The sequence below is a fragment of the Panthera pardus genome, unplaced genomic scaffold (assembly GCF_024362965.1).
Source record: "Panthera pardus isolate Hobbes unplaced genomic scaffold, ASM2436296v1 HiC_scaffold_22, whole genome shotgun sequence".
NCBI classification, from domain to species: domain Eukaryota; kingdom Metazoa; phylum Chordata; class Mammalia; order Carnivora; family Felidae; genus Panthera; species Panthera pardus.
Window position 1 is genome coordinate 70,628,875 of NW_026526788.1, and position 15,625 is coordinate 70,644,499.

General features: G+C 42.5%; 1 protein-coding gene across 30 annotated transcripts in view; it reads right to left on the minus strand.

Moving 5' to 3' along the window:
- ABLIM1 (actin binding LIM protein 1) overlaps positions 1–15,625 on the minus strand; it is a 293,132-nt gene that overhangs the window by 12,606 nt on the left and 264,901 nt on the right. For 9 of the 30 annotated variants that reach the window (XR_008424948.1, XR_008424944.1, XR_008424959.1 and 6 more), the window contains 5 exons: positions 15,490–15,597; positions 7,604–7,708; positions 5,767–5,814; positions 2,728–2,874; positions 501–592 (listed from right to left, as the gene is read on the minus strand). Coding sequence is in view for 4 of the 30 variants with exons in the window: in XM_053909935.1 (XP_053765910.1) it covers positions 501–592; positions 2,728–2,874; positions 5,767–5,814; positions 7,604–7,708; positions 15,490–15,597 (500 nt within the window). In the remaining 26 variants the exon portion in view is untranslated. The remainder of the gene's footprint in view (positions 1–500; positions 593–2,727; positions 2,875–5,766; positions 5,815–7,603; positions 7,709–15,489; positions 15,598–15,625) is intronic. The other 21 variants (XR_008424939.1, XR_008424942.1, XR_008424949.1 and 18 more) reach the window with 8 other exon arrangements.

Sequence of the window (15,625 nt, forward strand, 5' to 3'; positions counted from 1 at the left end):
TAATGCGGGTTTCTTGGTGGCAGCCCATTTTGTCCCTTCCCTCCTGGCCCACATCAACATATTAGGTCCTACAAGTCCTGAGGAAAGACTTGGACAAATACTCAGTCCCGAGGGAATTCCTTCGGCAGAAGCTGCCCTGGGGGAAGGAAGGCAGGTGTTGCACCACATGGGTGACAGCTTGGCTCCACCTGGCCCTTCGGCACCCTTTCAACGCGTGCACTGCACACACGTGCCCCACGCGGTCACGCTCTCCTCACAGAAGCTCGAACATTCCACGTGCCCCTGACCTCCAGCTTCCAGGCCATCTCTTCCGGAACCCACTAAGTACCCTGTCTTATAGTCACCTGAGGCCCGTCTTCGGTCGCCTACCGGATCTCGGGCCCTTTGAGGGCCGGGACCACCTCTCACTCCCTTGGTGGCTCACCCCTCGCATTCACTGAAACTTCCGGGTCTGTGGAACTGAATTGGAGACTTTGCAGCAAAGTAGCTTAAGGACAAACCTTCATCAGTTGCTCTTCCTGCAGCTGCCGGCGCCTCAGAAGCTCCTCGTCATCTTCCTCTCTGCCACTAGATCTGCGTCTCATGTCGGCTCCTAATTCCACAGCAAAGACAACTTCTCACATGAGCCCCATGGCAAGGGGATCTTAAGGCACTAGCCCACCTGCGCTCAACTTGTCCAGATGGCAAAATCGGCAGCAGTCTTTAACGCTCACGAACAACGCAAGGAAAAGAGGGCCCACCGCCGACTGAGCCCTGCGGGTGGGTTTCTGGCGACGGGGGCCTCCTTTGACAGGCCAGCTCAACGCGTGATCTGGTAAGGCATGACCTTTGGCCTCCCGACAACTGATCTGCTCAGTTAGAACTTGGCGTGCCCTTACGGCTGGGGCTCAGCCATCCCATCAGCCACTGGCCGCAGCCCTCTGTCATAGGTGGGAAGGCATCTAGAGTTATTATTTGGATCTCTCGGAGGTCAATTTTCAAAGAGGGGAACCCAAGTTCACGCACATACCACCCAATAGGTAAGATCGTCACTCTCTCGTGTTCTCTTTTTCTGAACAGACTTGTCATACAATCACCCTCCCTCTGCCCTTAAATTCACTAAAAAGCATGCTTTTATTTTCCTTTTAAGGGATGAGTCTCCAATGTTTTCCTTCCCTCAATCCTTGGCAAAAATGGTCATGAGAGAGTTTTATGCTAATAGGTCAATAAAATAGCATTAATACAGCTAAAAAGTTACTTATTTCATTCCAATCTAGCAAATCACTTACAATTTTTAAGCTTCTTGGAAAAGGGGAGACAGGGAGTGAAAGGGAGGAATCTGTCCAAATGGTTGTAAAATTAAGATAATTATTGTTTTTCCTAAATTGCTTGGATTAATCTGGCTGTGGGAGGAAACAGGCAAGCTTGCTAATCTAATCAAAATAAACTTTAACCTATAGTCTCAGTTTTCATCCTTTTGATTAATGGGCCAGAAATTTTCTTCACTTTGGAACCCAAAAACTATTTAGTGGTGATGATTTTAATCACAAAATATTCTTCTTCCTCTGCCCCAAATTTAGCTGTATGTGTCCCCACAAAGCAACATGACTGAACTGAACCTCAAAGGCCACAAGAACTGCCTGCAGGGCACAAACTGGCAGGGAAAAGCTGAGGATTGATTGATTCTTAGTTCCTAAAATCATAAATGTCAATGTGAATTTACTCTCTTTAATCTATGCTAATAAAAATGAAAAGACACAAGTTTGCAAGAATTAAATAAATCTTAAGTCAGCATAATATACAGAGTACTTGGGAATAATGAACTAAGGAGGGAGATTTTCCCTCAAGTATTTCTGTAAATATAGATTGCTTTAAAGTCCACTTATACTGTTTGTAAAAATTATTCCGGAAAATGGCTTGATGAGAAAAAGCATGATGAAGAAAATTTGGAAAATTGAAGGCCTTTTAAAAAAGGTTGTCAACAGACATGTGAGAAGATAGTTCTATCTTTGCAAAACTGACTCACTAAATCTTCAGTATTAGCTTCTGTGTTTGCTAAATACCCCTTTTTAGGCCAAGTGATTTCACAACTTGCAAAACAGGAAAGACACAGACACGGTTCTAAAGCATAAATTTGTGGTTCAAAGCAAAGAATGAAACAGCTCGAACGTGACATGTTAGCACAGAATTCATGGAAATGAGATGGAAAATCACATAACTTCATATGAGTGGTTATTCCAGAACACCTACTACTCGGTGACAGCCTTTCTTAGTAAAGGAGAACGTGATCTCACGAGTAAGGTAGAAGTGCTTCAGTGTTAGGACTGGCTGTTAAGAGAATTGTAACTTCAACCCAGAAATAACCTAAAACAAATGTCACTGAGAGAAGTCACACCTCTGTGGACACTTGGTAAAGTCACCCACTAGACTCTACTTATAAACGGTGTTCCTGGCGGGAGGCTTTGGTTCAACTAGTTCAAAAGTTACTGATTCTGCAGTAACTCTGAGAGTCCCTGCATATCATCTGTTTCAGACCAGTTCTGGCTGTCTCTCAGCGGGTTGGTGAGTGCAAGGCTCTCGTGATTGGGTTTTTGTAATTTTGAAGCATTTGGCACCCAAATGCTCTGGTCATACTTTTCCTAAATGTCTTTACGATAGGACACATTTTTTTTTGCATAGTTTTAAGCATTTCGTTTTGTGATCTCCTACCAATTTGTCCATTTTGGCTTAGCCACAGCAGTTGCATACCTACGGCGGCAAGTGAGGGGGGCCCAGGCCAGTGATCCGTCTCAATCTTTGGTATCTCGCTGGGATCTGGAGCTTGGGCTGCTGGGAACTTGGAAAACTTGATGATGTCTTCTGAAGACTTGCTCTGGGCTGCTAAGGCAGCTGCATCTAGGCGGGAATCGGGGGGGGGGGGGGGGGGGGGGGCGGAGCTTAGCTATCGGTCTGCAAGGCCATGGTGGTACAACCCACTTCCATAGTTGTCTTGTTTTCTGGCAAAAGTTTCAACTCCAGAAAGCTGTTTATGGCTCTTAGCAATTGCCCAGTCACTCAGTGGTGCCTAGTGACAAGTGATTTTCCTTATGTTCTGTTGGATGCCAAATTTCATTCTACATCTGAAATACCTTATTGTAGAGCTGGGCCATCCGATACTAGCTCTAGCTACGCATGGCTACTTCAATTAATAAGATTAAATGAAACCAGAAAATGAATAAAATTAAAATCCAGTTCCTCAGTTGCACGAGCTACATTTTAAGCGCTCAATAGCCCCGTGTAATGAGTGGCCACCATATTGGAAGCACCATCGTAGAACAAACATTTCTGTCATCACAGAAAGTTCCATCAGATGATACTCTTCTAGAGCAATCAGAAATTTGAATTAGTAGTTTGAAATTAAAGAGCTAAGTTAAAAGCATGACGCCGTCCACTGACCGTAGTTGTTAACCATAAGAGGGCTGGCTTTGTATGTTTGTGTATTTGTATCTGTTCATTTCAGCGATCATCTGTCTAGTTCATTCTACTCTTTACATATTATATATGTGTCTGGAGTCCTAGGAGAAATGGCAATGGGAAAATCCTCGCTTAGCTTCTAGGAATTTAGCATTGTGCCTTGTAGGAATTTAGCATTGTGCCTTTCGTATGTTGACTTATGAATGTATGCAAAACACTCCTTATTTCCCTCAAGGGTCTGCACGCCTAAGTGAGCCTTCCAACTTCAAGACAACAAAAGCCAGACTAACGATGGCCTCAGTTCACAGGGTTCTTAATGGCTCTGCTTAGAGTTGTCGCTGGCTTAGAACTCCAAATCTAATCACAGAGCTGCAACAAAACAAATCAGGCTAAATGGTCAGACCCTGATTCTGGCTAATTTGGCAGACTGGCCTGGGATGCTACTAAACATTTAAAATATAGTCATAACGCTTTAAATAAAAACTATCCCCCCCTCTCTGGGCTCACATATTTTAAAATCTGGAAATAATTTTTTGAACCCTTAGCTCAAATTCCCCGTTCTTTTAGTAACCCTCTGGGTCTCGTTTTCCTTAAGTGACTTGACCACGGTCACCCTATATGCTCATAAGGGGTGAAGTGTTGGCCAAGCACGGGGTAGTGCTTCTGAGTCTCTAACCTCATGAGAAAAAATAAAAAAATTCAGCTGGGAAAACAGTGCCTACTACATCACCTTCTTAAAGATGTGTTAGCATATTAAAGACTGAGATGTTCTGCGTTACAAAACAAAAAAACAGTGACTGTATTTAAGTCTAGCATTTTCCAAATGCACTGGGGCCCAGACACCGGGTTTGATGTACCTTCTATTTCTATCACATGGGACTGCTCTTTTGCAGAATGTTCTTTGGGAACTGCCACTCTGGCTGTGCTATTCTTAATTACAACAAACTGAGAGTCAAGTCAGACTACATTTCATTAAAAAAAATAGCCAATCTCTTTTAAATAAATAAGCCAACCCTATCCAATCTCTTTAAATCTTAATCATTTGATTATTTTTGTTTAGAGAGGCAGGGCCTTAGAGATTTTAGTAATAAAAACAGTTTCTACATTGATAAATCAAACTCTTGGAGTCTCATTTGTAAATTTAGAAAAAAAAAGCATGACTTCAAACATAAGTACTTACGCATTAGAATTGGTGAAGTCAGTAAACATTCACATGTTAATGAGTGGGTGAGAAGACATTAAACCATAAAAAAACAAACAAAAACAATGTTAACAAACTTAAAAAAGCGAGCACACGGTGTAAAATCTTAAAAAAAAAAAAAGAGAAAAAAAATCACAGTGGTAGAACCATTACAATATGTACAATCTTTTTTTTCCCCCTAGAATGTTGGCCTCAATTTTTTCTTGTGTGCATTTTCAACTTTCTTTGCTTTTCAGGTCATCCTAATCCTTAAGGACTCATTAATGTCAACTAGATTTTAATGGCAGCCTTCAACTTTCCAGGCATGTTATGTGTATAATTTTCTGATGTCACCTGAAGACCAGTCTTGGCTTTCTATCCATTCACAAAGATTTATGGCATCTAATCTATAGAGACCTAATGATGGTGGAGGGAAATGTGATCTACCTATAGTAATATGATTTCCTGGGTTTAAAAATTCTCTATTTCCAGAAAAGGAAAACACAGTTATAAATCCGTTATTAGGGATTTTCATTTGCAGGAATTTCAGAGAGTGGCTGGCCTAACTTACTGGTTTTTGTCTAAAAGAAAACTGAGGGGCAGAGAAATCATGTCCATGATATCATAGAGCCATTGAGGGGAAGGGCTGGGGACCAGGGCCTTGGTCTTGGGTGTGTCCTATCCATTCCACTGCAAGGTGCAGACATCTGGGGAATTGGACAGTCAAGTTAATGTAGACTTAGTCCAGCTAAGTTTTCTAGGTTGCTGGCCTTCACTATTTTAATTACTTAAACTAATTAGAAGCTCAACAAAATTACTATAGAGGCTGGTTAAATTATTTGATGGCACATACAAAAAACCGGTATTTGTGAATTATTGTGTGAGCAGTACCTTCCCTTCTTTAGGAATGCAACGATACATGGTTTCATGGGCTCAAAGATTGCCTAGGAGTTTCCTAACCAAACTAAGCGTTCTCCATCTAGGAAAACCAATCTCACAACATTTGCGTGTTAGGGAACCATAAAGGCATAACACGCTGGGTGCCCCAGTTTGATTCTCAAAAGCAGCAGCAGGGAAGCCTTTCAGAGGACAGACAGCAGAGAGTTCAGCTGATATCACTACTTAAAAGCTACGCGGAGGAAAGAGGGTTTTACCATGCTGTTTGTAGATGGGTGGTTTTCGGTAAATGTTGATCCCTTGATCTGTGGAAATGAAAAGCAAAGGTGTGTGATTATGGGAACCGGTTCAGCGGTGGGGAAAAATAGATCAACCAAGAGGCAAACCAAACTGAAGACTCTTGAACAAAATCAACCCAGAAGGTGAACTTTTGTATTACAAAGATTAGGGTTACTAGAAGAAGAGGTCACAGGAATGAGTGAATCACTATAGACAAGTGATATGGAATCCTTTGTAATACATCTTAGGATAGATAGAGATGCAATTCATTCATGAGCCATTTATTGCAAATACACACTTCACTAAAAGTGAGATTAAAACAGGAAGAAACGCAAGCAGTGGAAGGGACTCTAGTGGTGAGGAAGACATAACCAGTTTGGGGAAGATCCCCAAATTGCTACTGTCTAGAAATTGAGCTCCCAGTAGATACCAGGGGCTCAATTTACTTTTTAGCTAATGAGTGGAACAGTGGGAAGCAATGTCATATAGTTAAGAGTAGTTATTTTAAAACATAGAAATAGTTCTTATGTGCAAGGCTAGTCTGATGTCCTGACAGGATGAATGTCTGAGAAAATTCCAACTTGTAGAGGGCAAATTTCAAAAGAAAGAAAGAAAGAAAGAAAGAAAGAAAGAAAGAAAGAAAGAAAGAAAGAAAGAAAGAAAGAAAGAAAGAAAAAAAGAAAGAAGCCAAATATTATTCATTTGTTATACAGGACTGCATCTGATTATGCTACCATTTCACTTTGACTGCAAATGCTCAGGAAATTTCAAAAGGTTTGCTTCCTCAGAATCATGGCCACTGTATCTTGGTGGGGGCATTCTTCATGCAAAAAAAGTTGCAAATGTACACAACACTGATTTTAAAGTTCAGTGAAGCTTTATTTTAAAAGGCAGCTCTATCTTAGTGGTATGAATCTCATTGAGCTTTCCTCTGTCTTATCAGGTAAGTTTGGAATGCAAAAGACAAAAAAAAACGATTATAGATTCTGAATATGTTATCCCTAATGGGTAAGGTATTGAACCACTTTCAGTAGCTAAAGAAGTAAAACAATGTACTTCCCATAGAAAAATAACATCGTGACCTTGGATGGCCAATCTTGCCCTTACAAATTGAGCTGACCCTAAACATTAAGAGAATGATGGGTCCTGAGATTTCCAGTTCTTGATGGCAAATTACCATTTGCACCGTGACAGCAGATGCTTATGACTTCAGCAAAGCTTACAGCACCAAGCCTAAATTGCAAGATATCATTGTGGGCTAAGGAGGTAGTCAGTTGGTTACGCACTGCAGAAGGACCATCCAACTAACTGATCCAATTTTACACCTCTCTGAAAAGTCCATAGAAAGATTCTCCGCATGGGAGACAAACAGGAAAAAAAAAACAAAAGTATTCTCGAGATGTTGTGGTTCACCTAAAGGTTCACCTTTAGGATGAGAAGGTAACTAGGTTGCCATTGCGAGAATTGTCAATGACACCAAACCACAGACTGATATCTCAGGAGGCACTAATATAAAGGTAAAATTAAAATCTTAGTCCAAAAAAAAAAAACCCAAAGCAACTCAACCCTTCTTCCTTCACCCTCTGCCTCCGACCTCCCTTCAAAAATTTTTGAGAAAACGTAAACCTTCCATACAATCCTGGCATTTCGCATCCAAAACTTCTGAAAGGCCCTCTAGGTCAGATCGTGCAATTTAGGGTTTGTCCACTGTGTGCATCCCAATGACGAGAGCATGAGAAATGAGACGAGACAGGTAACAGGGCTACGTTCTACACCGTGACAGGACACCCCAACAAAGACCGTGTCAGCTCCTACCTGGAACATGGAAATGTTTAGGGGCCTGAGCGTAAGTTGGAGTGACAGGGCGGCTGTCTGGCCGGGAAGGGAGAGGGGAGTTCCGGCCGCTGGACGGCTCATTGCCTCCAATGAGAAGAATGGAGAAAACAAAATGAGGGAAGGGACAGCAATAAAGAAAACAGAGCAAGCATAATCAAACTTCAACACGACAGACCGGGAGGAGGTATACCAAAAAGGAGAAACAAAAGAAACAAACTCAGTTTATCAACTTGGCTCACAAGGTGATAGAAGGTTACGTTTTGGGGCAGGAGAGACTTGAGCTCACGTGGGACTGGGTTAGAAGCAGCTAGCGGTAGGGGGCGTCATTCCGATGGCATGCGGTTGAAGGCCGTGAGCTAGCAGCAAACTGATTAGATGGGAAGTACATGAAGAGTCATGGAAGGTCACTTGCTAATGATTCAGGATCAGTTGTCGGACGACTAAATCCCAAGCACGTGAAGGGGCAGGATAGGCAAACCCAAATACGATCACTTCCAGGCATGATGGCAGAGGCTGGCAATTGCAATATATTTCTCCAAACGGAAGGCCACGTCTGGGAGCCCGCGTGGCCACCCAGTCCCTCCCCTCAGCAATGCAAAGTGCCTGCACTACAGCAAACGTTTCTGTTGCCTCACTTTGAAATACACACCACGGAGACAGAGCCCTTTCTTTTAGGAACTTCAGGACCGCTTATACCACTCTCCGCCTTTCTCTTTAAAGGCTCCGCTCCACTCAGATGCCACTCAGTCCAGCAATTCCCCTCTGCGAATGGACAGCTACCGTGGCTGGGCACTGAGCTCTATGACTGGGGACACGCAGGTGACTGAGACGTCATTGTGGTGGGGAGTGGGGCTCAGAATCTACCTAAGGAGACCGACTATGACACATAAATGCATACCTAGGGGAAGGTGCCCTGAGTTCTTTCAGAAAGCTGAGATATTAGACGGAGTGGGGCGTCAAAGAGTAAGCCCACCAGGTGGGTGGGGGGGTGGGTCAAGGGATAACCAGACCCGGATTCCAGAGGGCTTGAACATCACGAGGAAGGAAGGGCCATGGTGTGTGGGAGCAACACTGTGGCTGGACAGCAGGCTGCTCTTGGATGGGAGAATAGCGAAGGGGCTAGAAAAGATGGCTGGCAGGTGGCTGCAAAGCCTTGAGTGCCACCAAAGCCACCATCGCTCCCTTGTGACCAGGATGAACTGAGACCTGGGCTCAACTGGCCAGAGATCAGCTACTGCCCTAAATTGTCCTCCCACCTCGTGTCTGAGTAAACATCGGCCCCGAGAATACACCAGAAGATGTACTAGCAAAAATTAATGGATTACAATGCAATTACTTTTGTTACTGAGTTATAGGACTGCTTTATATATTCTGGACGTAAGTCCCTTGTCAGATGTTATGATTTGCAAACATTTCCTCCCATTCTGCGGGTTGTCTTTCACTGTCTCGATAGGGTCCGTTGAAGCACAAAAGTTGTACGTTTTGATAACGTGTAATTTATCTATCAGTTAAGGCTAACAGTTTGAAATAACTCTAGATCTTTACAAAACAGAGCACGAGCCGATTTCTTTAAATAAGCCACGCCGTTCTAAATCTGGCCGGCAAAGTATGAAAGATGTCATTTGCTGGAGTTTTAAAATCACGTGCTTACTAGGGTTTTAATTTCTTAACACGTGTATTTTTAGGTAACCAGAGCACATATCTGGACTGAATGGGCAGTGCGATCTTTCCAATACGATCTGAATTTGTCCCTGGCTTAAATGCAGATGCCAGGTTTTTAGTTGTTATGGTCTGAAGCCTTTCTCTTTTTTTCCTCAAGAGTCACTTTCACATCTAGCTCCCGATTCATTATAATGTAGACTTTATTTAAGTTAGATATCAGCTTCCAAAAATGATGATGCTTCACCCCAAACTTCTGATCGATTATGGTTAATTTTTTAAAGTTATTTTTTCTTTTTCTTTTTCTTTTATTTTTAATTTTATATCTATTTTATTTTCTTAAAGTTTCATTTACTATCACTCTCCTAACGAGAAATAACCAGCTCGTGTCTGAAAAAAAAAAAAAAAAAGAGTATAAAAGACACAGGTAGAGGCAAGGAGGGGAAGGAAGAATGTGGTTTTACATTTAGAAGTAAATCCTGTTTTCAGTCGCAGGGTGGATTAGAACTAGGTCTCATTCATCTTCGTGGGCTGAGTCTAGTGCGCAGCCTAGAAGTCGGTCCTAATTAATGTCTGCAAATGAATGACCGAAGTCGCCTGCTAGAGAATTCTATAGCTATTAATGGCCTAATTTAGTCAGGCACCACTGCAGGATTAACCATCATGCTGCTCTTGATTAAAGGCAGCCAAATGTTTGTATAGAACCATGGGGTCACAATAGCACCCCCTTTTTATAACTTTCCCACTAGATCCTCGATAACCCCCATGTAACCATTTCACTGCAGAGGGATTATTTACTCCTGTAAACATCAGAAATTATTCACAAGAGTAATCCAGAATTGAAAACCAGAATACTTCTTGTGAGCTGTTCTCAAAAGAAGGTCTAGAAAAACGGTTTTCTCGCCTAATTTGAGGTTGCCTTTTGAAGACTCTTTTTGCATATCCTGAGCACTGGCTGCTATGGCTTCTGAACCACCCTGCTTCCTGCCCGTCAACTCTAACCTTCCTGTACTTGTAGAAGAACGTCAGATATCTCAGGGAAATGTTCTCACAGATTTGGGTTACAATACCCAATCGGATGAGACGCCGTTACATTTGTTTTGACAGTTATTAGCCAGTGTCATGCACACACAAAAATATCTGCATATGTGGGGTGCAAAGGCTGAAGGGTATCAGAATCAGCATTTGCCCAAGCATTAAAGTCTATCATGTGGAGGCTGTGATGAGTGGTTGTCTGAGCTCCGGATGGGGGAATTCGGGCCGAATGCTGTCTCTTGTTGGGCATAGTTCTTTATTTGGCTGCATATTTCAGTAATTAGTGACCTTTCTAGTTGCTTAAAAAAAAACAAAAAACAAAACCCTTACTCCTATGTTCAAGTCCTTGTAAATAGATTTAATGCTAAAATCACTTAAAACCTCCCACGAAACATTTTAAAACACTAGGTGAAGAGAGACTCAGCAACACATCCGTTTAAGGGATTCTGTGCAGTATGATTTCCACATGTCATCATGGCTCATTAGGGACAAGGTTCTCAGAATACTCTTGCTAGATACCAAATTCTTAGCCCTTGAAATACCAAAGGCATTAAACATTTTTTTTGGTGATTTTTAAAAAAGCAAAACTCTCAAGATGAGTCCTCTTTCCTTATTCTAACTTAAACACCCTATCTTGAAGTGGTAAAACTTTATTCTGGAAGGAAATAACTGATAAGGGCCCTAAAACAGTTATTTGTACGCTTAGTTCATTACTTAGGCAAAGTAATACATGAGGTGTTAGATGAAAGATGATATACGGAAGGTATTTCCATCATCAACATTATCATCACCATTAGCTTGGGATGTAGACACTGTTTAAAAATTATATAATAGCGTATCTATCGTAGAATATTGTTATGTATCACATTCATAGCCATTTTGTTCCTTAAATAAGTCCTTCCTTGTACTGGATTATTCTTGGTTGTGAGTGATCTTAGCTACTATGATGAGAATTTACCACGTGGGTCACCTGGGTGGCTCAGTCGGTTGAGCGTACGACTTTGGCTCAGGTCAGGATCTCGTGGTTTCGGAGTTCGAGCCCCACGTCGGGCTCAGTGCTGTCAGGCTGTCAGCCTGTTAGCATGGAGCCCGCTTTGGATCCTCTGTCCCTCACTCTCTGTCCCTCCCACGCTTGCACTCACCCAAAAATAAATAATGAAAAAGAAGCTACCGTGTATTTATGTTTCTTAGCCTTCATTTTTAGCTCCTTCCGTATCAGCCTACTAAGCCAATTTTTCAGTCCTTGAGAGATCAATCACTTACAGGATTCTCACTGTCCTTAACACATTCAAATGCTCTGTCCTTATTTTCAATCTTTTTTTTGGTACCTGAGAGCCCAAGTGACAAATCCTAAGACAAGTAGATCAAAATGGCCATGCATGTGTCTGCTACGGGAACATGCTAGAATGCTGCCTAATTTTCTGGACTCTAAGTGCTTATATTCCAAAATATAAATGAGTCCTTTGAGGGGACCTTAAAGTTGGCAGCATCTAGATTTCATGACAGAGTTTCAGGATTGCTGGTTCTTGTCTAAAGTTTCAATAAGCATCATGGTTTTCTTGAGCAAGTGTCAGATATTTGCATCACAGTAAATCACTTCTATGGTGAAACAGAAAAGATTCCTTTCAAAGAGACTGAATATATGTAGCCCTCCTGTTCACAAATCTGATTTATACTTTGTGGACACAGAACGTAATGTCTAAGAGTATTTCAAAGGGGAGGGAAGAGGAACTCAGCAAACATAGCACAGACCAAGCCCAAAACAAAGTGTTTCCAAATCTCTAAGCATGCACTTGTCCCAATGGCCCGACAATGACAGACCAATACAGAATGCGGCTGCAGGGAAGGTTAGAGAAGAGACACAAAGACACACCGGAAAACAAGATGGACGTTACAGAAAATGGATGGAGAAGCCAATGAAATAGAAAGACAGCCTGTGATGTGCATCTCAGCTTTCCAACATGCAGCATCCCCGGTGCCATGAACCCTGGGGGCCGGGGCCCGTGCATCAGCAATAAGGACCAGGAAGTGGACTTGGGAATTGGGGGGCTGAACTTCTGGTTGCCAGAGTGGTGCTTCTAGTGCTCTGAGATACACATTCCTGCGGTGGACATCCTATCCTGGCATCCTCAGACTGCCCAGATTACATTGGCTTTGTAAGTAACTGCCCCGAGACCATAAGGCGAGCTCCACGATAAAAAGTGAACGTTCCCATGAAGGGCCCTGGAGGACTTGGTTCCATTTTAAAGATGCCTTAGATTTGCTTCTCAAGTGGTCATAAGTTCCCTCTGTGCTAAATTTTCCAAGTGCTGGAGAGGCCTTCCTGGTCTAATGGATGGATACGTGCTTTTCAGAATCACTAAGAAGTAATTCCTTAAAGAATCAGTATTTAGCCAATCGACTATATTAAGCTTTTAGAGCAGTATCTTTAATATACAAATTCTCCATGATTTATTTTGTAGTTTAGCAAAAAGCTCATCTGATTTTGAAACTAAGCATTGTACTGTTATGTACATTACATTTCGCATCTGATGTATGTAGACTATTTTATAAGAGCGGACTATAGACATATGGAAATGGACCATTAGATGCCTTTTAAGTGTGAGGTCAAGTTCAACCTAATGCGTCTTGGGCTAATGCTCTCTACAACTTAAACCTAGAATATTTGTGTCAAAAAGTTCAAATTCAGTCTGAAGACAGAAAAGAATGGACCTCTGACCCTTGAACGATCCAGGTTTGAATGGCATGGGTCCACATATGCGTGGATATGTTTTCACTGTAAGTTATCTTCCTTTTCTCTAGCTTACTTTACTGTAAGAATATAGCATATAATACATATAACATGTGTGTGTATGTGTTAACTGTGTTAAACGCGTTAATTGACTGTGTTATTGGTAAATGTTCCAGCCAACAGTAGGCGATTTGTAGTTAAGTTTTTGGGGAGTCAAAAGTTATACAAAGATTTTTCCACTGCGTGGGGCGGGGTGGTCGGTACCCCTAACCTCCACGTTGTTCAAGGGCCGACTACATATCTACATTTTTAATAAGGTGCCATTTAGGCACACAAAGGTACTGTTGAGAAGTAAAAATTTAAGTGGCTGAAAGCAGCTGTTTGCCTTAGGCTCAATAAGAATGCAATTTGCTAGTTAAATAGAGATGGGAAAAAAAGTTTGCTTTAAAAATGGTATTTCATGTATATTTATACTGAAACAGACGCCCCTAATATGAGTGAGGGATGGGGGGGCCCTGTCGCTCCATCGGTGTGACCCTTGACCAGGGCCCCTTCACCAGAGAATGGAGTGAAACAGCACAGTCAAAGGTGCTTTAAGGGCACGAAGCCGAGGGGGAAACCGTCACAGACAAGGCGAGCCGAGTGCTTGTTACACACCAGGGCACTTGACCTCACGTACCCCCAGTGACCTAGGAGAGGTTTCGTAGATGAGGTAGCAAGTGACATTCCAAAGGTCAAGTTGACAATCCAAGGTGCCACCGCAGACACAGGGCACAGATAATATTTGAACCTAGGACTCCGGCGTTCATTTGCGTATCCCAACTCTCCATAAAGCTGCTCACAGACACAAGATGTTGTGTCTCGCTATCTCGTGATGTGTGTATTTGTACAGACTTTGTGTAACTTTACAGGGCACGTGGCGTTTTTCTTCCTACGGGAAGCATCTCTTTTGAAAGGTAAAACATGTAATAACCAAGCAAGGCAGTTTACCTCTCTGAATCAAAAATCTATTTTCTCTGGCATATTCGAAGCAAACAAGTCTTAGTTTGGCCAAGGGTTTCTATATTAAAGTCTCTTTAAAATACATCTCTGAAGTTTTTCAGTAATTTCTTACGGCTTTATAAACATCCTCTAAAGTATTTTGGTACCTAGATAACAAAAGGCCCCCCAAATACTAATTAGCAATAATAATTTTAAGTAATCTGTCAAGAATTTTAGAAAGTGCTGCTCCAACTGGAAAATGCTCATCTCTTTGCTAATGACAAAGCGTGTGTGACTTCAACAAGCATGTCAGCAACATTATTTTTACAGCACAGAGAATGCTAAAGTGGCACACATAGGATAACTGCATGCGGATTAAGGGCAGTGCATCTATATTTTAGGACTCGGTGGCTCAAAAATCCAAGTGAGCCATAAGAAAATAGCTTGGGTAGACGGTAAATGAACGCTCGGTCAGCTGGATCAGCATTTTGGCTACTCAGTAGCCGCGCTCGTGATCTGAGCACTTTGGAACACCGAGTTGGGATCTGTTAGGTCTGCCTCAAGCCTTCTAACAAAACACTTAATATAACAGTCCGGTTATAACAATGTACTGGCCTGGCACTCCCTCCTTCAGCTACTGTCATTGGTTACTTGGGTTCAAATCAAGACTATGGAAAAAGTTAGCATCCTTCTGGGAGCTCATACTTATTTTAAATGATGGCCCCTTTGAAGCCCCTTCAAGGCTCTCGGATCCCCCAACATACGGAGGGGAACAAGGGCCCCAGTTGAGGACTGCTTCAGAAGCATAACGGGCAATGAGGAAAACGATGGGAATGCCATAAAGGGAATGGGCAGGAATGTGGGGGCAGAAACAGAAGACAGAAGGCACGGCTTCTCTTCAATGTCACGCAGAAATCAGGACCAGTCAAAAGAGGATTACCCTTAGGGTTGGCTCAAGGGGAGACATTCAAGTTACACTGCCATCGATCTTTTTATACTCTCCAAGTGTTTCAATACCACCGAGTGGTTAAATGGCTTCTTACCATTAAGACAAGTTTTGGAGATTTGTTGCTAAACAGTGGTACATTTTGCTGAGCCATGTCACGCATCAAAACCAGGAACATACCCCAACTATATATTATATTTTGCTTTTGACACACGGAAAAACAAAATGATAATATATGGGGTTTTTTTTCCCCCCTAAGCAGTAGATAATGAATCTTCTGGTCTTAAACATACTTCCTGTTTCTTCATCTAGAGCCCTTAGAAATGACATATTTCTCCTACTGAGAGATGCCATGCCAGTTCTAAGACGCTGGGTGTAGTTACGACACACGCAGGCATGCGGAGAGGTCGAAAGCTGGGAGCTAACTCTTGGAGATCCACCTTATTAGCCTTCCCAGGGTGCTAATAAATCTCCACTATGCGGGGTGCCGCCTGGGGAAGCCTGCCTCCTTACCTTTGATATGGGGAATGAAGTGGTGTCGGAAGGGGGAGTTGGGGCGGGAGTCGCTGTGGGTGGAGCTGAGGCTGCTGGTGCGCAGGCGCACACCAGGAGACAGCAGCTCTGTGCGGCAAGGAGTCAGGGGCAGGGC